Genomic DNA, 21,406 nt, shown 5'->3' on the forward strand with positions numbered 1-21,406 from the left:
CGTCCCCCTGGTGGTGCCTAATAGAAATGGCCCAAACGGTTCGCCCGGCGGGTAGTTCGCGCGGATATCAGCTACCCGCGCCCGCGAATACATAGTGCTGTCGACCCGTCTCCTATACCTCGTCACTGGACTAAACTTTGACCCTCTACATCACAGTCAGCAGACACATGGCAGCCGATCCGGCTGCACTCACCCATGGCCCGGCCCCCCTATAAAGACGCAGCAGCGTTGGCCATGTTCTCACTCTGCTGATCTTGCTATAGTGAGAGGATGGGAGAGACATTTGGAGCTAGGGAAAGCGTTAGTTAGGCTGTTGTTAGCTTGCTCCTTCCTCAATCTTGTTGCTGAAAGCACCCCACAAAAAGCTCTTTTGAGAGTTAATATTCTTCTGATCTGTTTTTTTTGTGTGTGACCACATCAGACAGGCATAGATACAACCCTGTTACAGCTGGGCCTAGTTGCTGTACTGTGCCAGCCAGGGCCAGCACAGTTTGTATTACCATTGCATATCTTTTCACTGTATTTGTGATTTAACTTACTAAAGCATAGCTGTGTTTGTGGGTGACACTGCATAGATAGAGCCCACAGACAGTTTCCAGCAAGGGCAGCTGGGATTTGTAGTCCCACACTGGCATCACACTGTATTACCATACCATTGCATATCTTTTCTCTGTATTTGTGATTTAACTTACTAAACTGACACCTGCTGACTCTGTTTACTTTTTTTTTTAATTATCAATTAGAATTATTTTATTACCTTGACATTTTTTATTTTTTATAAATAAATGTGTATTTCTTACTCTGAAACTGATCAAAACAGATACTACAACTTGAGAAGTTTAGAAACAGTGTAGAATTTGATAAATAACTCTTCAATTTTCAATCAATCAAAAAAAACCAACAAAGAAGCGTATTTTTCAATTTTCATCTTCACGGCCTGCACTCTCGCCAACGTGCGCATGAGCACGGCCATCACTACACAAACATTGCCTCCCAGAGGACTGACATTTTATGTCCTGGGAGTGTCAACTAATGACAACCCTTTGAGGCTGTTTGCGGTGCGTTAAACCGTGAGTTTGGTCTGTCAGTGTGAAGCAGTACACTACGTACACACACGCAAGATGTTTTCAAGCACTATGTCTCCAATACAGGAATGCAATGTGATTTCTGCCCTTTAGGGATTATAACCCTGCTGTGTGTCAAATACGTAATTTTCCTAGGGGCTTTTGGGGTGTATCCCACTCCGCCATGCCCCCCTCCAGGTGTTCGACCCCTTGAAACATCTTTTCCATCACTTTTGTGGCCATAAACAGTGTTTGTAGTTTTTAAAGTTTGCTGCGAACCCAAAATCTGAGGTTCGAGCCATTTCTAGTGCCTAACCCTAACCACCTCCCCTGGTGGTGCCTAACCCTAACCACCCTCCTGGTGCCTAAACCTACCCCCCCCCCCCTGCACAAACACCCTAACACACATAGAAATTATAATATATTTGATAATGTATAAACTGTACATATATACAAAACAATATGACAAAAACTATAGCGTTGCAAGCTTCTAAAACGATAACAAATTTTCAAAAACTTTAATGTTCTAATGTTGAAAACAATATTTGCCCTGCACCCTTTTCTCTGATTTGGGCGCTGTATTAGCAATAACTGCATTTGAGACTATGGCATTGGCAGCATCCAAATTGTCCACTAGCCACCAGCGCCCTTTTTTTCCTGCTACCAGGTTAGGTTAAGCTGTATTTTTGAATAATGAAATTGTTTTTTTAAAGTAAATATTTTTTCGTTTTCATTTTCCATCTGTTTCAAAATGGTACTTATTTACGTTTTTGGTTTCAACCCGCTCAGTTAGCCATGATATTTATTGTTTATTATGATTTCGTCTTCCACCCATGCCCATTTTTCCTCACTCCGCTATTTCATGATGTGCATGGAAAAAATGGCGCGGCTGGATAACAAATTGGTGCAGCTTGATAACGAAATCTCATTAGCAAAAAAGTTAGTTTTCTAGTGGCTGCGAAGTGAAACCGAAAACATGTAATCGATAAGTACCATTTTAAAGGGAAATCAAAACGAAAAGATTTACTTTTCAAAACCGTTACATAATTCAAGAATACAGCTTAACCTAACCATACTCTCACACAGAACCCTCCCCTGGTAGTGCCTAACCCTTACCAACCCCCTAGTGGTGCCTAACCATAAGATCCCCCATGTGGCGGTTAATCCTAACCACCCCCTGGTTGCGCCTAACCCTAACCACACCCCTGGTGGTGTCTAGCCACCACCCTGGTGAAGCCTAACCCTAACCACTCCCCTGGTGGTGCCTAACCCTAACCACCCCCCTGGTGGTGCCTAACCCTAACCACACCCCTGGTGGTGTCAAACCCTAACCACCCCCTGGTGGTGCCTAACCCTAACCACACCCCTGGTGGTGTCTAACCCTATCCACCTCCCTCTGCACAAACACCCATACACACCAATGCCAAGTGAGGCAACTTCCTTAGGCAGCAGAAGTCTGGGGACAGCACCAGGGAGACTCAGGAAGTGAAGATAGTGCCTGGCCAACCTATACTGGGGGCAACTGTACCTGGCTAACCTATACTTGAGGCAACCGTACCTAGCTACCAACACTGGGGACACCTATAACCTACCTATACTGAGGGTGTTTTTTTGGGACGTACATACAAAAAGGGCGCCTGGATAAAGGGTGCGAGATATACCTGAAATTATACGTTTTTATCTAAAACAATATTTTTCATTTATAGCTTATAAACGAAAATCAAGTGCTAAATATATTGAATAAGCGGAAATAAAACGGCAAAATACCGTCTACAACAAAAACGCTATCGGAAATGAAACAGCAAAATACCGTCTATAACAAAAAACGATAAAACACTTGTATTAACCATAGTAATACAATTGTAGATATTACAGGAATTTTACTGCAATTATACCTAACTGTACTCTCACACAGATCTCTCCCTATCCATATCCCTAACCCATAGACCCCCCCTTTGTGGAAATATAAATCATTTAATAAATTGTATATATTACAAATATTGTACTGTAACTATACCTAACCTTACTCTCATACAGATCCCTCCCTGCACCTATCCCTAACCCCTAGACCTCCCTGGTGGTGCCTAACCCTAAAACTCCTCTGGTGGTGCCTAACCCTAACCCCCCGCTTCCTGGTGGTGTCTAACACTAATCACCCCCCTGGTGGTTGGTGGTACCTAACCCTAACCACCCACCTGGTGGTGCCTAACCCCAACCATCCCCCTGGTGGTGCCTAACCCTAACCACCCCCCTGGTGGTGCCTAACCCTAACCACCCACCTGGTGGTGCCTAACCCTAACCATCCCCACTGCACAAACACCCTTACACACATATAAACAATAATATATTTAATCCTTAAAATACTTCACTACAAATAACATGAATAGAATAATTTATATATTTTTAATAGAATAAATAGCCTTAACCACTTCACCACTGAGGGGTTTTACCCCCTGAGCACCAGAGCAATTTTCACCTTTCAGCGCTCCTTCCATTCATTCGTCTATAACTTTATCATTACTTATCACAATGAAATGAACTATATCTTGTTTTTTCCGCCACCAATTAGGCTTTCTTTAGGTGGGACATTATGCCAAGAATTATTTTATTCTAAATGTGTTTTAATGGGAAAATAGGAAAAATGCGGGAAAAAAATTAATTATTTTTCAGTTTTCGGCCATTATAGTTTTTAAATAATGCACGCTACTGTGATTAAAACCCATGAAATTTATTTGCCCTTTTGTCCCGGTTATAAAACCGTTTAAATTATGTCCCTATCACAATGTTTGGCGCCAAAATTTTATTTGGAAATAAAGGTGCAGGTTTTTCAGTTTTGAACCCCCTGGGGGTTAAAGGATGGAAAAAGGGACGGAGAAATTCGTACGGGCGGGGGTAAAGTGGTTAAAAACACGTACACATTAAAAATATTATCAATAGAAAAAGTTATATATGTATAATAGAATAAATAGCCTTACAATCATGTATGCAATAAAATAACGGTAATATTAAAAGCAATATATTAGTAAGATAATAAATCTGAAAACTATAATCGTCGCATTATAATTCTGAAAACAAGGTTGATACCAAAAGCGATGTATTTCTAATACAATAAGGTTGAAAACGATATTTAAGCATTATACGTATGAAAATGAATTTTAAAACGATAAAATAAGTGTAAAGAAAATTTAGTTGTTACATTCCTGAAAGCGAAATTTAAAAAAGAAAATGTAAGTAAAACCAAAAGTCAAAACGCATTTGTAAACGATATTTGTAATAAACCTTATTCTGTAAACGAAAACGTTTGTTAACACGATCCCTGCAACCGTTATTTCTCGGGCGCCATAATTTCCTGTCGGGCGCCCAGTAGCCGATATTTTGCATTGCCCTTTTTGTCCATTAGCCATATGCGCCCTTTTTTCCAGCTTCCGCTTTTTGGGGGGCTCACCGCAGCTATAACGTACAGTGCTAATTGTCGGGTGCTGTGCGAGCATTACAATTCGAGGGGGGTGCATCCTCACAAGTTTGTCTCAGGCATTAAAAAGTCTAGAACCAGCCCTGCTCCTCTCCGCTCTTTTGCACCCTTTCCTGGAACACACACTACCCTCCTCCTCCACAAATCTCCAAATCCCCGCCGGTGCCACCTGCTGCGACCAATCAGGCGGGGGTGCTGGCACCAGACCGGCCAATCACAGCTGCCCGCTGCACTTTTTGCTAACTGGTTCTGGTGGTCTCGTGGGCGGATCCTCCAAAGTTTAGTTCAGGCAGCAGAAAGTCGAGAACCGGTCCAGGGCTCTGCCATCAGCCATGTATTAAACAGAAGAAAAGCTCTGCATTCTCAAAGAACAGATCACAAAGTTCACTGTGATGGGAGACGGAGGTAAACATGCGGACATACAAAATGGGCTCTTTAGCAATGCGAGCACCAGGCAGAGACAGCCGCTAGTAGAATATCAGTAAAATTACTATTGAGTAGTGCTAATTCCATTAGTAAAATACTGTATGCTTTACCGATATTTTGTTATTGCTAAACCTAACCCTATTTTCACACAAGCCCACCTTCTACTGATAAACCCTAACCGACTGTCCCGTTTCCCCCAATGCCTAACCCAAAACCCCTACTGATGTCTAGGCCTAACCACCCCCTCCCCGCCAATACCTGACCCTAAACGACTCCCCAAACCAATGCCTAAAGCCAACCGGGACCCCCTGCCAATTCCTAACCTAACTGTCCCCCGCCAATGCCTAATCCTAACCAACCAACTCCTGAATCAATGCCTAACCCTAACCAGGACCCCCTGCCAATGCCTAACCCTAACCGACTCCCCAAACCAATGCCTAAACCTAACCGGGACCCCCTGCTGATACCAACCCTAACCAACCCCCTCAGTGATGCCTAACCCTAACTGTCCCTCCCTCCAATGCCTAACCCTAACCGACCCCCGGACCAATGCCTAAACCTAACCGGGACCCCCTGCTGATACCAACCCTAACCAACCCACTCAGTGATGCCTAACGCTAACTGTCCCTCCCTCCAATGCCTAACCCCCACTGCAAACCCAACGATAAACTCGATGCCTTCGCAGCAAAAAAGTTCTAAACAATGAGCACCAGGGAAGTAGGCGCTTATACTAGTTGCTGCTATAAAATAGTGGGCCCCGTGGCCACCTGCTATGCAAACTGTAGCTGCAAATAGCTAACGCAAACTATAACTAGTATGGCCACATATGGTGGTCCCCAGTGATGGATTTGGATGTAACGGGGCTCTAGGCAAGGTAGTAGATATGGTGCCCCCTTGTGGTCCTTTTGGTAAGCTGAAGAAAAGAGAGAGGTCAGAGAAGGTGGCAGGTGGGCCCTTTGTCACCCACTGGGCCCCAAGCACCTGCCTAGGTTGCCTGGTGGACGATCCTGCTCTGGTGGTGCACAAATTTCCCATTACCCATAAACATGTCCCAAATCTAAACCTTCGCTAGCGTGAAACTTAAAACAAGCCTATGTAATATTTTTATGAAACATTCTTTCTCGGTTTCATCATTTGATCTGTTACCTTTGTGCAGCGATGACTGTAATCAGCAAAATTACGATTTCACTAAATTTCACGTAAATTTTCGCAATTACGCCTATACATAATTACAATTTGCAAATTAAATTGATTTCGTAGTCAATCGTAATTTCGCATAAAAATTTGCATAATTTTGTGCCGATTTGGAGGTTCATAGCAAAGCCCCCATATACGCTATTGACAATAAAATTGCTACCTATGTGAAAGGGAATTGTGGGTACAAGAGGAAAAAAGAATTTTCCAAAAAGACCTTATAGTTTTTGAGAAAATTGATTTTTAAAAATGCAAAGAAAAAATGGTTTTGAAACTTGGAAAAATTACAGTTTAAAAAACATTTTTCTTTGCATTTTTAAAATTGATTTTCTCAAAAACTACAAGGTCTTTTTGAAAAATTATTTTTTTGACTTGTATCCACCTCTTCTTCTTAACATATGTACTAATTTTGGTTGTAATAGCTTGTATGCGGGCTTTGCTATTAACTGCCAAAGTCGGCACAAAATTTTGCATTACGATACGAAAATTTGAAATTCGATGCGAAATTTCGCACATGCGAAATTTCGGCCTATCGCTGCCTTTGCGCTGTTATCAGTTGAATTTTTATCAACATTTTACACAGTTACCTGACTTTTTAGAAAATGAGATTGTAATGTTTATGTGTATGATTGGCATTTTATTCACGCAAGACGGGTGAATACTGACTTCAGTCATTGGACGCGAAAGGAATAGAGGTAACTTGGGGTACTTACCGGCCGGTGTTTCGGGGGTGCACAAATCTCTGGAACAGCAGGTGGCGTTGTTCAGAACTCTGGCATTAGGCATGGTGAGGCTTCCCGCCAAATTGCACGCTTTGGGGTTCCCGCATTCTCTCACAAAGAGCGATGATATGGTCATCCCAGCTGAAAAGAGGAGTGAAGTGGACGCACAAATGAAAAAATATTAACGCAACATTCAAACACAAACAGCTCTGGACACATCTGAAGCACATGACCAGCCAGGGCCGGTTCTCTCATGAAGCAAGGTGAAACATTTGCATCAGGCACAGAGATTACAGGGGCAGCATCTTTGTACTGTGTTTACACTTACAACATGCAGTCAGGAATAGGAGGAGAAGCAAGAGGAGAGGGAGGTGAAGAGGTCATTATTGGGGAAAAGCAGCTTGTTATGCTGTGTGAGGAGTCTGACAGTGAGTGAGGAGAGGGGAGTCTGTGAGGTTGTCAGGCTGTGTGTAAATGCGGCAGCCACAATGTTGCTCCGCTCCCTCCTCTCGCTTTTGCACAGGCAGCTTTTGCAGAGACGAAGCACCCTCATGTATTTTAGCATATAGATCAGTGGGAACATTAGAAAAAACCCCTACCATGCTTTCTGTTTCATTCTGCACTGCACAGCTTTTTTCTTATCACTCAGCCCTGATAAAATCCCCGACTGAGCATTCAGCTATAATGACTCAGCTATAATGATTCCTGAGCAGAGCCAGCAGGGGGCAGGCTTGGACTTGAAAAGACATCAGAGAAGACAGATTGAGCTATAAATATTCCTGAGCAAAGCTAGACTGAACGCAACAGTGGGGGATTTTATCAGGGCTGATAAGAAACAAGCTGTGCCGTGCAGAATGAAACAGAAAGCAAGGTATGTGTTTTCTCTAATGTTCCCACTGATATATAGGGTAAAATACATGAGGGTGCTTCGTCTCTGGTTCACTTTAAAAGATCGCCAGGCTAGCGACAATCTGCTTGTTGCTAGCCTGCTTTCTTTATGTGAGGCTTGTCAATCAGCTTCCTCCGCATCACCCTTTCGATACGCGCTCCCCCGCCTCTCTCCGCCTCTGTTAGCTTCCTCCAATAGGAAGCCAAGCCGCGACCCAGGAGTAGGCTTGGCTTCCTATTGGTGGAGAAACTAACAGGGGGAGTGCGTTATCGAGGCGGCGATGTCACGAGGCTGACTGACAGCCTCACATAAATAAAGCCAGCTAGCGACAAGCAGATTGTCGCTAGCCTGGTGATCTTTTAAGGGGGTGTAGTGCGGCCAGGGGGGGGGGGGGGGTGTCATTATCACAACATGCCTCTGGGTCTTATTAGGATTTCAGTATGCCACCTCAGGTTCTCTTTATGCTGTGTCCATGGGAACAAAAGTGTGTGGGGACTGGCAGACTGGATTTGGTATCGTTAATAGGGCACCTGTGTCCTTTCATATACGTTTACACAGAGTTTGTCCAGCGGGACCACAGAAGGCAAGAAGAGGATGCTGGAAGACCTTGCGGGCTACAGGGGGCTGGAGGAAGCCCCAGGTAAGTCCAAATTTAATTTTTTAGCCACTGCTCAGGGTCTCTTTATGTCCTTCAGAAAACAGGACTGTATTCGAACAAGTTGGATGGAATAGCTCAGAGGAGCTCTTTGTATAGATAACAAGTGAAGTTCTTCCTGTACTGAAAAGCAATAGGAAACTATTTCTTATCTGTACTACCCATACAATTCATTATATCATAGGTTTATGTTTGCTTCAGCTTTGCTTTAAAAGGGAACCTGACCTGAGTAAGATTATTTAAAATAAACACATGATGTACCTGCAAATGTATATTACATAACTCACCTTGCCGACAGTTTCCCTCAGAAGCTCACCATTTTCTTCTAACACCGATTGCTTCTTATTCTGACTAGATTTTGTCTATACTATTAGGGATGCTCATTCGGATTCCGCGGAAATTCAATTTCCGAAATTCCGATCGGAAATTGCATTTCCGCATCGGAATGCGGAAATCGATAAGGCAAGTGCCGTAGGCGGATTTCTGCCGCAAATCACGGAAATGTCCGCCGGAAATCGCGGAAATTCCACCCGACTTTAACATCGATTTTCTCAAAAACTGGAAGGTCTTTTTGAAAAAATTTTTTTTGCATCTTGTTCACAAAATTCGGTTTAACCACTTGCCGACCGCGCACTCATAATGCGCGTCGGCAAAGTGGGAGCTGCAGGACCAGCGACGCAGATCTGCGTCGCCGGCTGTAGGCTAATTAATCAGGAAACAGCCGCTCGCGCGAGCGGCTGCTTCCTGTCAATTCACGGCGGGGGGCTCCGTGAATAGCCTGCGGGCCGCCGATCGCGGCTCGCAGGCTAAATGTAAACACAAGCGGAAATAATCCGCTTTGTTTACATTTGTACAACGCTGCTAACAGTAGCAGCGTTGTACTAGATCAGCGATCCCCGGCCAATCAGCGGCCGGGGATCGCTGTCACATGAAAGGCAGGAGCCTGTTAGAGGCTGCACAGGACAGATCCGTTCCTGTGCAGCCTCCGATCTCCGGGGAAGGGAGGAAGGGGAGGGAGAAGGGGAATTCTGCGGTGGAGGGGGCTTTGAGGTGCCCCCCCCCGCCAGCCACACGCAGGCAGGAGCGATCAGACCCCCCCAGCACATCATCCCCCTAGTGGGGAAAAAAGGGGGGCGATCTGGTCGCTCTGCCTGGTGTTTGATCTGTGCTGGGGGCTGTAGAACCCACCCAGCACAGATCAGCGAAATCAGCGCTGGTCCTTAAGGGGGGGGGGGGGTAAAGGCTGGGTCATCAAGTGGTTAATAAACCCTGAAAATGTGGTGTTTCTAGGCCTTAAGGTGGCTTTGCTATTAACCACTAAAGTCGGCGGATTTTTACTGTAATGTAAAATGCAGAAAATCTGCATCTGCCTATTTTCTGCATTTTACATTACAGTAAAAATCCGCCGACTTTAGCGGTTAATAGCAAAGCCCCCGTAAGTCCTAGAAACACCAAATTTTCAGGGTTTATTAAACAGAATCTTTTGAACAAGATGCAAAAAAAAGTTTTCAAAAAGACCTTATAGTTTTTGAGAAAATCGATGTTAAATTCGGGCGGAATTTCCGTGATTTTCAATGCGGAAATTGGTAGCGGAAAGCGGAATCGGTAATCGGTACGTGACGGAATGCGGATTTACCGCGGAATCGGAAATCGGCATTCCGACCATCCCTAATATTATCCATATCTAACAATATCAGTGGTTCTTTTCCGTTAGCCGGGCGGATCCTCCAGGTGGCGATAGAACTCCAGCAGAGTTACATCTTTCCCTACTATCCATGGCGGCCTGGAGGTGGAATAGTAATTATCGCCACCTAGAGTATGCGCCCGGCTAACGGATAAGTACCATATCAGTTTCTGTCAGTTATAGATCAGTTGCTGGCAGTTATAACTGAAAGGACAACTGCTGAGCAAGGTAATGTCCATGTTTCCCTATGGCTCAAGTGGGCGATATTACAGTTTAAAGGAACTCAGAGCACCTCTCATGGGCATGCCTTTAATACTCCAACCTGTACTGCAAAGTACTTCAATATGCATACCTTTCTGTAGCTTGTGATCTCCTCTTTCATTTAATGCCTGGATCGCCGTTCTACACCAAATAGTTTTCATTAGATTTCAATTTAAAAAATGCGGCTGCCATCTTGGCCATGTTATAACTTCCGAGTCACCCCTGTCTTCTCTGTTAGAGAAGTGCATCACTGAATGAAGCAGGAAGAGGAAGTGACACGCATGGCCATTGCAAGAGGCTCCTCCAGAGGGGTCATAGCACGACTTTGTTCGAAGTCGTCTGTCTTAAAGGCATGCCCATGAGAGGTGCTCTGAGTCCCTTTAACAGTGTGGTGACCAGGAAGCGGTTATTAGGTAATGAATGACCATTTTCAAATACTAAATAATAATAATAAAAATATTATTAATAATAATAATCTATATATATAAAATCGGATGTATGTGTGTGTGTGTGTGTGTGTGTGTATGTGTGTGTGTGTGTATGTGCCGCGATCACTCGAAAACCCCTTGACCGATTTGAACGAAACTTGGTATACAGGTTCCTTACTACCTGGGATGATAGGTTCTGGGGGTCTCGCGGCCCCCCTGCCCACCTGGGCGGAGCTACAAACAGCAAATCAGATTCCACCCATTCAAGTCAATGGAAAAAATGTAAAAGGCTGCCATTCTCACAGTAATCAAGCCAGAGTCCCCACACTTGACACAGTTGGTCACTTGGTGACCGAGGTTACAAATCCAGGAAAAGCGGGTGGAGCATAAAACAGCCAATCAAAATTCAGCCATTCCTTTTAAATGGGAAAAAATGCAGCCATTCTTACACTGTTAATCGCAGGGTTCTCAAACTTGCCACACTTCGCCACTGGGTGAATAAGATTAAGATTTTGGAAAGTGGGTGGAGCCTACAACAGCCAATCAAAATTCACCTATTGCGTTTAAAGGGGAATATTTAAACTGCTGCCATTCTTACACTGTTTATGGCAGAGGCTTCAGACTTGCTGCAGTCAGTCATTAGGTGACTGGGGTCCAAATTCACTAAAGGGGCGGGGCCACAAACAGCCAATCAGATTTCTTTGCTGGATAAACTGCTTCCATTCACACAATTTTGATGCCAGGAACCTGAAAGCTCACAAAATTGGTCATTGAGTGACTGTGTGTCAAGGTTACACAAAGTGGGTGGAGCCAAAAACACATTTTACTGGGAAAATATAAACTGCAGCCATTCTTACACTGTTAATGGCAGGGTTGTCAAACTTTGCACAGTTGGTCATTGAGTGAATGTGATTAAGATTTTGGGAAGTGGGTAGAGCCTACAACAGCCAATCAAAATTCAACTTTTGATTGTCAAAGGGAATATTTAAACTGCAACCATTCTTATACTGTTAATAGCAGATGCCTCAAACCTGGTACAGCTGGGCACTGGGTGACTGGGGTTCAAATTCAGAAAGGGGCGGAGCCACAAACAGCCAATCAGATATACAAAGTATTGATACCAAGGATCCCAAAGCTGATAAACTTGGTAATTGAGTGACTATATGTCAAGGTTACAAAAAGTGGGCGGTGCCAGAAACTTAATTTTTTACATGGCAGGGTTCCCAAACTTGATACAATTGGCCACTGGGTGCCTGGGATTATTATTCAGAAATGTGGGTGGAGCCTACAACAGCCAATCAAAATTCAGCTATTGATTTTCATGGAGAATATTTACATTGCTACCATTCTTACACTGTTAATGGCAGAGGCCTCAAACCTGATACAGTCAGTAATTGGGTGACTGGGGACCAAATTCACTAAAGGCGGTGGAGCCACAAACAGCCAATCAGATTTGTTAGATTGATTTCAGCCATTCTGTTATTGGCAGGGTTCTCAAACTTGACACAGTTGGCCACTGGGTGACTAGGATTAATATTTAGGAAAGTGGGTGGAGTGTACAGCAGCCAATCAAAATTCATCTTTTGATTTTCAAGGGGAATATTTACATTGCTGCCATTCTTGCACTGTTAATGGCACAGATTATTATACAGAAAAGTGGGTGGAGCCTAAAAAAAACAATCAAAATTCACCTGTTGATTTTCAAAGGGAATATTAAAATTGCTGCCATTCTTGCACTGTTAATGGCACAAGCCTCAAACCTGGTACAGTTGATCATTGGGTCACTGGGGTTCAAATTCAGAAAAGGGGATAGAGGAGGCATGGGCAAACTTGGCCCTCCAGCTGTTGAGGAACTACAAGTCCCACAATGCATTGCAGGAGTCTGACAGCCACAGTCATGACTCATAAAGGCAAATGCATTGTGGGATTTGTAGTTCCTTAACAGCTGGAGGGCCAAGTTTGCCCATGCCTGTGATAGAGCCACAAACAGCCAATCAGATGTTTCATTTCACTGGGAAAATACAAATTATTGATGCCAAGGACCCAAAGCTCACAAACATGGTCATTGAGTGACTGTGTGTCCAGTTTACAAAAAGTGGGCGGAGCCAAAAACAAATTTCAATGGGAAAATGTAAACTGCAGCCCTTCTTCACTGTTAATGGCAGGGATCTCAAACTTTGCCAAGATGGTCACTGGGTGACTGAGATTAATATTCAGGGAAGTGGGTGGAGCCTATAATAGCCAAAATAGCCAAAATAGTCAAAATTCACCTGTTGATTTTCAAAAGGAATATTTAAATTGCTGCCATTTTTACACTGGTATTAGCAGATCAGAGCAGTTTCTAGGCTAAATTTCACCCAGGGCGAGGGTGTAAAAATCGCCCCCCACCCCACCCCCATGGAGCCAGGCATAGGTGCCCGCAGTACAGGTTGAACAGGTTAGCTACGTAGGTGCCTCCAGTATAGGGTAGCCTGCATAGTTGCCCCCAGTGTAGGTTAGATAGGTAGGTGCCTGCTTTATAGGTTATCTACGTTGGTGCCTCCAGTATAGGGTAGCCCGTATAGTTGCCACCAGTGTGGGTTAGATAGGTAGGTGCCCCCAGTATAGTTTAGATAGGTAGGTGCCCGCAGTATAGGTTAGATAGGTAGGTTCCCGCAGTATAGGTTCGATAGGTAGGTTCCCCCAGTATGGGTTAGATCGGTAGGTTCCCCCAGTATAGGTTCAATAGGTAGGTTCCCCCAGTATAGGTTAGATAGGTAGGTCCCCCCAGTATGGGTTAGATAGGTAGGTTCCTGCAGTTTAGGATAGTTAGGTAGGTTCCCGCAGTATAGCTTGGCTAGGTAGGTTCCCGCAGTATAGGTTAGTTAGGTAGGTTCCCGCAGTATAGGTTAGTTAGGTAAGTTCCCGCAGTATAGGATAGTTAGGTAGGTTCCCACAGTATAGCTTGGCTAGGTAGGTTCTCGCAGTATAGGTTAGTTAGGTAGGTTCCCGCAGTATAGGTTAGTTAGGTAGGTTCCCGCAGTATAGGTTAGTTAGGTAGGTTCCCGCAGTATAGGATAGTTAGGTAGGTTCCTACAGTATAGCTTGGCTAGGTAGGTTCCCGCAGTATAGGTTAGTTAGGTAGGTTCCCGCAGTATAGGTTAGTTAGGTAGGTTCCCGCAGTATAGGTTAGTTAGGTAGGTTCCCGCAGTATAGGTTAGTTAGGTAGGTTCCCGCAGTATAGGTTAGTTAGGTAGGTAGGTTCCTGCAGTGTAGGATAAATAGGTAGGTTCCTGCAGTTTAGGTTAGTTAGGTAGGTTCCCACAGTTTAGGTTAGTTGGTATGGGCGGTATGAGTTGGGCGCAGGAGCGGGGGGAGCGAACATAATAGTAATAACTCACCTGCTTCCGCCGAACCCGCGCTGCTTCAATGTCCTTCCTTTCCCGGCATCTATCTCATTAGTCACAGTGCTTCCTGTGATGACATGCGGTATGTCATCACAGGGGGCGCTGTTACCAGGCGACGGACGCCGGGAGAGGAAAGATATTGAAACTGCGGGGAACGGATGAAGAAGGTGAGTTATAACTATTATGTCCGTTCCCCCGCTCCGGCGCCCCCCCTCCTGCCGCACAATAAAGCACCCCGGGCGATTGCACGTATCACACACCCATAGAAACGGGGCTGTAGCAGATGCCTCAAACCTGCTATAGTTGGTCATTGGGTGACTGGGGTTCAAATGTTGGAGAGGAGTGCAGCCACAGACAGCCAATCTGATTTGTTTAATTTCTATGGGAATATACAAATTATTGATGCCAAAGACCCCGAAGTTCACAAACTTGCTCATTGAGTGTTCGTGCATTAGGGTTAGAAAAAGTGGGCGGAGCCAAAACCGGTCAAATACATACACAGGCAGTTCCACGTCATTAGTGGGTGGAGACAAATGCAAATTTCACTGGGAAAATGTAAACTGCAGCCATACTTACACTGTTAATGGTAGGGTTCTCAAACTTTGCACAGTTGGTCACTGGGTGACTGGGTTAAATATTCAGAAAAGTGGGTGGAGCCTACAAAAGTGAATCAAACTTCACCTATTGCTTCTCAAGGGGAATATTTAATTGCTGCCATTCTTGCACTGTTAATGGCACAGGCCTCAAACCTGCTACAGTTGGTCATTGGGTGACTGGGGTTCAAATTCAGAAAAGGGGTGGAGCCACAAACAGCCAATCAGATTTTTTTCATTTCAATGCAAATTATTGTTTCCAAAGACCGCAAAGCTCACAAACTTGGTCATTGAGTAATTGTGTGTTAGGGTTAGAAAAAGTGGGCGGAGCCAACACTAGCCAAATACATACCCGGGCAACGCCGGGCAATCAGCTAGTAATATTAATAATAATACAGGTGCATCTTCATCACATGGGCTCCATAACATACCTATTTTGGTGACAGAGATCAAAGACATACAGATCTGATCTGGCTTAGGGCAGCTGATTGGTTGTCCGGTACAGCGGGGCTGGCTGAGGTCATTACATTTTATGCAAGTCAGGGAGTAACCTGTAGGAAGAGAAAGAAATTGTATTGCATGGTAGTGCTCTGTATTGTACGCTTAACCGTCATAAAAGTTTTAGGACCTATTTCCACTATACGCAGATTGGATGCAGAATGGATGCAGAATGAAAAATTGCGTTTATAATAATAATTGCAGCATTTGTATAGCGCCTTTCTCCTGTCGTAGGCAGCCACTAGAGCGCACTCAGTAGGCAGTAGCAGTGTTAAGGAGACTTGCCCAAGAAACTCCTTACCGAAATAGGTGCTGGCTTACTGTTTAGTGGAAACAGGCCCATAGGCTTTCATTGGAGTCAGTTTTTCTGCATCCAATCTGCGTGTAGTGGAAATAGGCCTTTAGTGTACATACATTTAAAGTGAACTTGCATCTAAATTCAGTGAAGCAGGGAAGCTACAAGCCATAATGCCTAATAGCAAATTACACTTCGTAACAGAAAAAAAAGGGCGTAGGTACCCTTACGGAAAAATGGCTGCTGCCTTAGGTGCCTATACATTGCCTGTAGCTGCAAGCAATCCAGCGCTGGCTCCCCTGAAGTGTCCCGGAATCCTCCCCCGACAATCGCTGGTAAGCGCTGATAAGCGCTGACTTATTGGCCTTTCCTGGCTCCAGCGGGGGCGCTGTTACGACTCTCAGCACGGAGATAGGCCAAAATAGCCAATCTCTGTCGGGTCTACTCTACTACGCAGGCACAGGTGACTTGCGCCTGCGCAATAGAGCAGACTGACAGCGATCGGCTATTTCTGATACTGTGCCTATGCTGGAGCTGGGAAAAGGTAAATATTTTCATCCCGCTGTTCGGAGGGGCACAGCGAGAGTGCCGTGGGACCGAGGAGGACGGGGGAAGCCTTGATAGGATCCGGGGGTTTCCCCTACCGAGGTGAGTACCCCCCAGGGGAACTTTTTAAAGTTACAGGTTTTCTTTAAAGTTTTGCCATTGCATTTACACATAATTACAATTTTGAAATTGGAATAATTTCATGTAATCCGTCTATAAATTTTGCATGTTACGAAATTACAAACGTGGCAGGTGTAAATGAAGTTCACTTAAGCAGAAGGGGAAACAGAGGAAACGGGAAAAAAAAAGTTTTTGAGAAAATTGATTTTAAAAATGTTGCTGCTGCACACACTAATGTTGATGATGGCAAAAAAAGTGTACAGAAGAGAGGATGATATCACAAAAAAGCAGTAAATAGTAAATAGTTGACATAAATGATTTTTTTTCTTTCTCAAATAAAGTTTATTTTTTAATTGTTTATTCTACATTGGTTAGTAGTCTATAATGACATTCTATTAACTATTTACCTGGTTAGGGGTTGGACATCTGAGGCTACCTTTAATATTAAAGGGGGCTCCCAGATTCCATCACAAGCCTCAAAATCTTTGACAGTATTCAGATCCTGGTGGTACACAGAAGGGCGTGCATGAAAAAAGGGCGCCGTGAAAAAAGGGCCCGGCTAGAAAACGAAATGGCGCCGGTGGGTATGGAAATCTGATAACGATAAACATTGTTGTCATACTTGGTTAACGATAAATACCATTGTTAAAACAGATGGGAAATTAATAACGAAAATATATCAAGGTTAAAAATCGTTACGTAATACAACAATACAGCGTAACCCAACCCTACTCTCTCACAGAACCCTCCCCTGGTGGTGCCTACAACTAACCACTCTCCTGGTGGCGCCTAACCCTAAACACCCCCCCCCCCCTGGGGTTACCTAAAACTAACCGCCGCCCCGGTGGTGCCTAACCCTAACCACTCCCCCTGGTGGTGCCTAACCCTAACCACTCCCTCTGCAGAAACACCCTTTTACACATAAAAATGATAATATCTTTGATAACGTAAAATCTGTACATACAAACAAAATAATAGGACAAAAACTATAACGTTGCAAGCTTCTAAAACGATAATATACTTCAAAAACTATAATGTTCTAATGTTGTTACCGTCTTTCCCCGAATATAAGACACTGTCTTATATTCTTTTTGGGGAGGAAATGTCTGCTAGGGCTTATTTTCGGGGGTGGGAGGGGCTAGACGCTGTGTGTATGGGCAGGTGCGTGGTCTCTTACCGCACCTCCCTTGTGGCTGCGTCCCCCTCCGTTCCTGGTAATTCCTCCGGTGGCGGCGGCATAGTAATCCATCTGTGAGGGCGCCCTGTGACCCTCACGCAGTACGCTAGGCCGGCTCTGCGCTGGCGCTCTCTTCCTGTCATCATGTGCGCCCGGCAGATGCGTCCCAGGCGCACACTGATTAATCAATGTGCGCCTGGGACGCATCTGCCGGGCGCACATGATGACAGGAAGAGGGCGCCAGCGCAGAGCCGGCCTAGCATACTGCGTGAGGGTCACAGGGCGCCCTCACAGATGGATTACTATGCCGCCGCCACCGGAGGAATTACCAGGAACGGAGGGGGACGCAGCCACAAGGGAGGTGCGGTAAGAGACCACGCACCTCCCCATACACACAGCGCCCCGCCCCCAGCTAGGCCTTATTTTCGGGGTAGGCCTTATATTTCAAGCATGCTTGAAATATAAGGGAGGCCTTACTTTCGGGGTAGGTCTTACTTTAGGGGAAAGACGGTAATGATATTTATCACGGCGCCCTTTTTTCTGCTTTTTTAACCGTATTAACGATAATTGCATTATAGTCTATGGTGGCGCCCTTTTTCGTCCTCCCTCAGCAAGCACTCTTTTTTCCTGCTACCCACAGAAGGGTATTACTACACCCCCTCCTGTGTGTTGTTAAACCAAGGATTGCAGTTATTATATTATTATTATTAACTAGCTGATTGCCCGGCGTTGCCCGGGTATGTATTTGGCTAGTGTTGGCTCCGCCCACTTTTTCTAACCCTAACACACAATTACTCAATGACCAAGTTTGTGAGCTTTGCGGTCTTTGGAAACAATAATTTGCATTGAAATGAAAAAAATCTGATTGGCTGTTTGTGGCTCCACCCCTTTTCTGAATTTGAACCCCAGTCACCCAATGACCAACTGTAGCAGGTTTGAGGCCTGTGCCATTAACAGTGCAAGAATGGCAGCAATTAAATATTCCCCTTGAGAAGCAATAGGTGAAGTTTGATTCACTTTTGTAGGCTCCACCCACTTTTCTGAATATTTAACCCAGTCACCCAGTGACCAACTGTGCAAAGTTTGAGAACCCTACCATTAACAGTGTAAGTATGGCTGCAGTTTACATTTTCCCAGTGAAATTTGCATTTGTCTCCACCCACTAATGACGTGGAACTGCCTGTGTATGTATTTGACCGGTTTTGGCTCCGCCCACTTTTTCTAACCCTAATGCACGAACACTCAATGAGCAAGTTTGTGAACTTCGGGGTCTTTGGCATCAATAATTTGTATATTCCCATAGAAATTAAACAAATCAGATTGGCTGTCTGTGGCTGCACTCCTCTCCAACATTTGAACCCCAGTCACCCAATGACCAACTATAGCAGGTTTGAGGCATCTGCTACAGCCCCGTTTCTATGGGTGTGTGATACGTGCAATCGCCCGGGGTGCTTTATTGTGCGGCAGGAGGGGGGGCGCCGGAGCGGGGGAACGGACATAATAGTTATAACTCACCTTCTTCATCCGTTCCCCGCAGTTTCAATATCTTTCCTCTCCCGGCGTCCGTCGCCTGGTAACAGCGCCCCCTGTGATGACATACCGCATGTCATCACAGGAAGCACTGTGACTAATGAGATAGATGCCGGGAAAGGAAGGACATTGAAGCAGCGCGGGTTCGGCGGAAGCAGGTGAGTTATTACTATTATGTTCGCTCCCCCCGCTCCTGCGCCCAACTCATACCGCCCATACCAACTAACCTAAACTGTGGGAACCTACCTAACTAACCTAAACTGCAGGAACCTACCTATTTATCCTACACTGCAGGAACCTACCTACCTAACTAACCTATACTGCGGGAACCTACCTAACTAACCTATACTGCGGGAACCTACCTAACTAACCTATACTGCGGGAACCTACCTAACTAACCTATACTGCGGGAACCTACCTAACTAACCTATACTGCGGGAACCTACCTAGCCAAGCTATACTGTAGGAACCTACCTAACTATCCTATACTGCGGGAACCTACCTAACTAACCTATACTGCGGGAACCTACCTAACTAACCTATACTGCGGGAACCTACCTAACTAACCTATACTGCGAGAACCTACCTAGCCAAGCTATACTGTGGGAACCTACCTAACTATCCTATACTGCGGGAACTTACCTAACTAACCTATACTGCGGGAACCTACCTAACTAACCTATACTGCGGGAACCTACCTAGCCAAGCTATACTGCGGGAACCTACCTAACTATCCTAAACTGCAGGAACCTACCTATCTAACCCATACTGGGGGGACCTACCTATCTAACCTATACTGGGGGAACCTACCTATTGAACCTATACTGGGGGAACCTACCGATCTAACCCATACTGGGGGAACCTACCTATCGAACCTATACTGCGGGAACCTACCTATCTAACCTATACTGCGGGCACCTACCTATCTAAACTATACTGGGGGCACCTACCTATCTAACCCACACTGGTGGCAACTATACGGGCTACCCTATACTGGAGGCACCAACGTAGATAACCTATAAAGCAGGCACCTACCTATCTAACCTACACTGGGGGCAACTATGCAGGCTACCCTATACTGGAGGCACCTACGTAGCTAACCTGTTCAACCTGTACTGCGGGCACCTATGCCTGGCTCCATGGGGGTGGGGTGGGGGGCGATTTTTACACCCTCGCCCTGGGTGAAATTTAGCCTAGAAACTGCTCTGATCTGCTAATACCAGTGTAAAAATGGCAGCAATTTAAATATTCCTTTTGAAAATCAACAGGTGAATTTTGACTATTTTGGCTATTTTGGCTATTATAGGCTCCACCCACTTCCCTGAATATTAATCTCAGTCACCCAGTGACCATCTTGGCAAAGTTTGAGATCCCTGCCATTAACAGTGAAGAAGGGCTGCAGTTTACATTTTCCCATTGAAATTTGTTTTTGGCTCCGCCCACTTTTTGTAAACTGGACACACAGTCACTCAATGACCATGTTTGTGAGCTTTGGGTCCTTGGCATCAATAATTTGTATTTTCCCAGTGAAATGAAACATCTGATTGGCTGTTTGTGGCTCTATCACAGGCATGGGCAAACTTGGCCCTCCAGCTGTTAAGGAACTACAAATCCCACAATGCATTTGCCTTTATGAGTCATGACTGTGGCTGTCAGACTCCTGCAATGCATTGTGGGACTTGTAGTTCCTCAACAGCTGGAGGGCCAAGTTTGCCCATGCCTCCTCTATCCCCTTTTCTGAATTTGAACCCCAGTGACCCAATGATCAACTGTACCAGGTTTGAGGCTTGTGCCATTAACAGTGCAAGAATGGCAGCAATTTTAATATTCCCTTTGAAAATCAACAGGTGAATTTTGATTGTTTTTTTTAGGCTCCACCCACTTTTCTGTATAATAATCTGTGCCATTAACAGTGCAAGAATGGCAGCAATGTAAATATTCCCCTTGAAAATCAAAAGATGAATTTTGATTGGCTGCTGTACACTCCACCCACTTTCCTAAATATTAATCCTAGTCACCCAGTGGCCAACTGTGTCAAGTTTGAGAACCCTGCCAATAACAGAATGGCTGAAATCAATCTAACAAATCTGATTGGCTGTTTGTGGCTCCACCGCCTTTAGTGAATTTGGTCCCCAGTCACCCAATTACTGACTGTATCAGGTTTGAGGCCTCTGCCATTAACAGTGTAAGAATGGTAGCAATGTAAATATTCTCCATGAAAATCAATAGCTGAATTTTGATTGGCTGTTGTAGGCTCCACCCACATTTCTGAATAATAATCCCAGGCACCCAGTGGCCAATTGTATCAAGTTTGGGAACCCTGCCATGTAAAAAATTAAGTTTCTGGCACCGCCCACTTTTTGTAACCTTGACATATAGTCACTCAATTACCAAGTTTATCAGCTTTGGGATCCTTGGTATCAATACTTTGTATATCTGATTGGCTGTTTGTGGCTCCGCCCCTTT

General features: G+C 44.8%; 1 protein-coding gene across 2 annotated transcripts in view; it reads right to left on the reverse strand.

Annotated features, from left to right (window-relative positions):
- The window catches only part of LOC137521975 (phospholipase A2 inhibitor and Ly6/PLAUR domain-containing protein-like), a 60,306-nt gene that overhangs the window by 13,797 nt on the left and 25,103 nt on the right, over window positions 1-21,406 (reverse strand). Inside the window, exons 2-3 of one of the 2 annotated variants that reach the window (XM_068241955.1) lie at window positions 15,206-15,325; window positions 6,870-7,019 (exon numbers count right to left, since the gene is read on the reverse strand). In XM_068241955.1, coding sequence (XP_068098056.1) covers window positions 6,870-7,019; window positions 15,206-15,325 — 270 coding nt within the window. The remainder of the gene's footprint in view (window positions 1-6,869; window positions 7,020-15,205; window positions 15,326-21,406) is intronic. The other variant, XM_068241956.1, reaches the window with a different exon arrangement.

This window comes from Hyperolius riggenbachi, chromosome 6 (genome assembly GCF_040937935.1).
Source record: "Hyperolius riggenbachi isolate aHypRig1 chromosome 6, aHypRig1.pri, whole genome shotgun sequence".
In the NCBI taxonomy this organism is placed as follows: Eukaryota; Metazoa; Chordata; class Amphibia; order Anura; family Hyperoliidae; genus Hyperolius; species Hyperolius riggenbachi.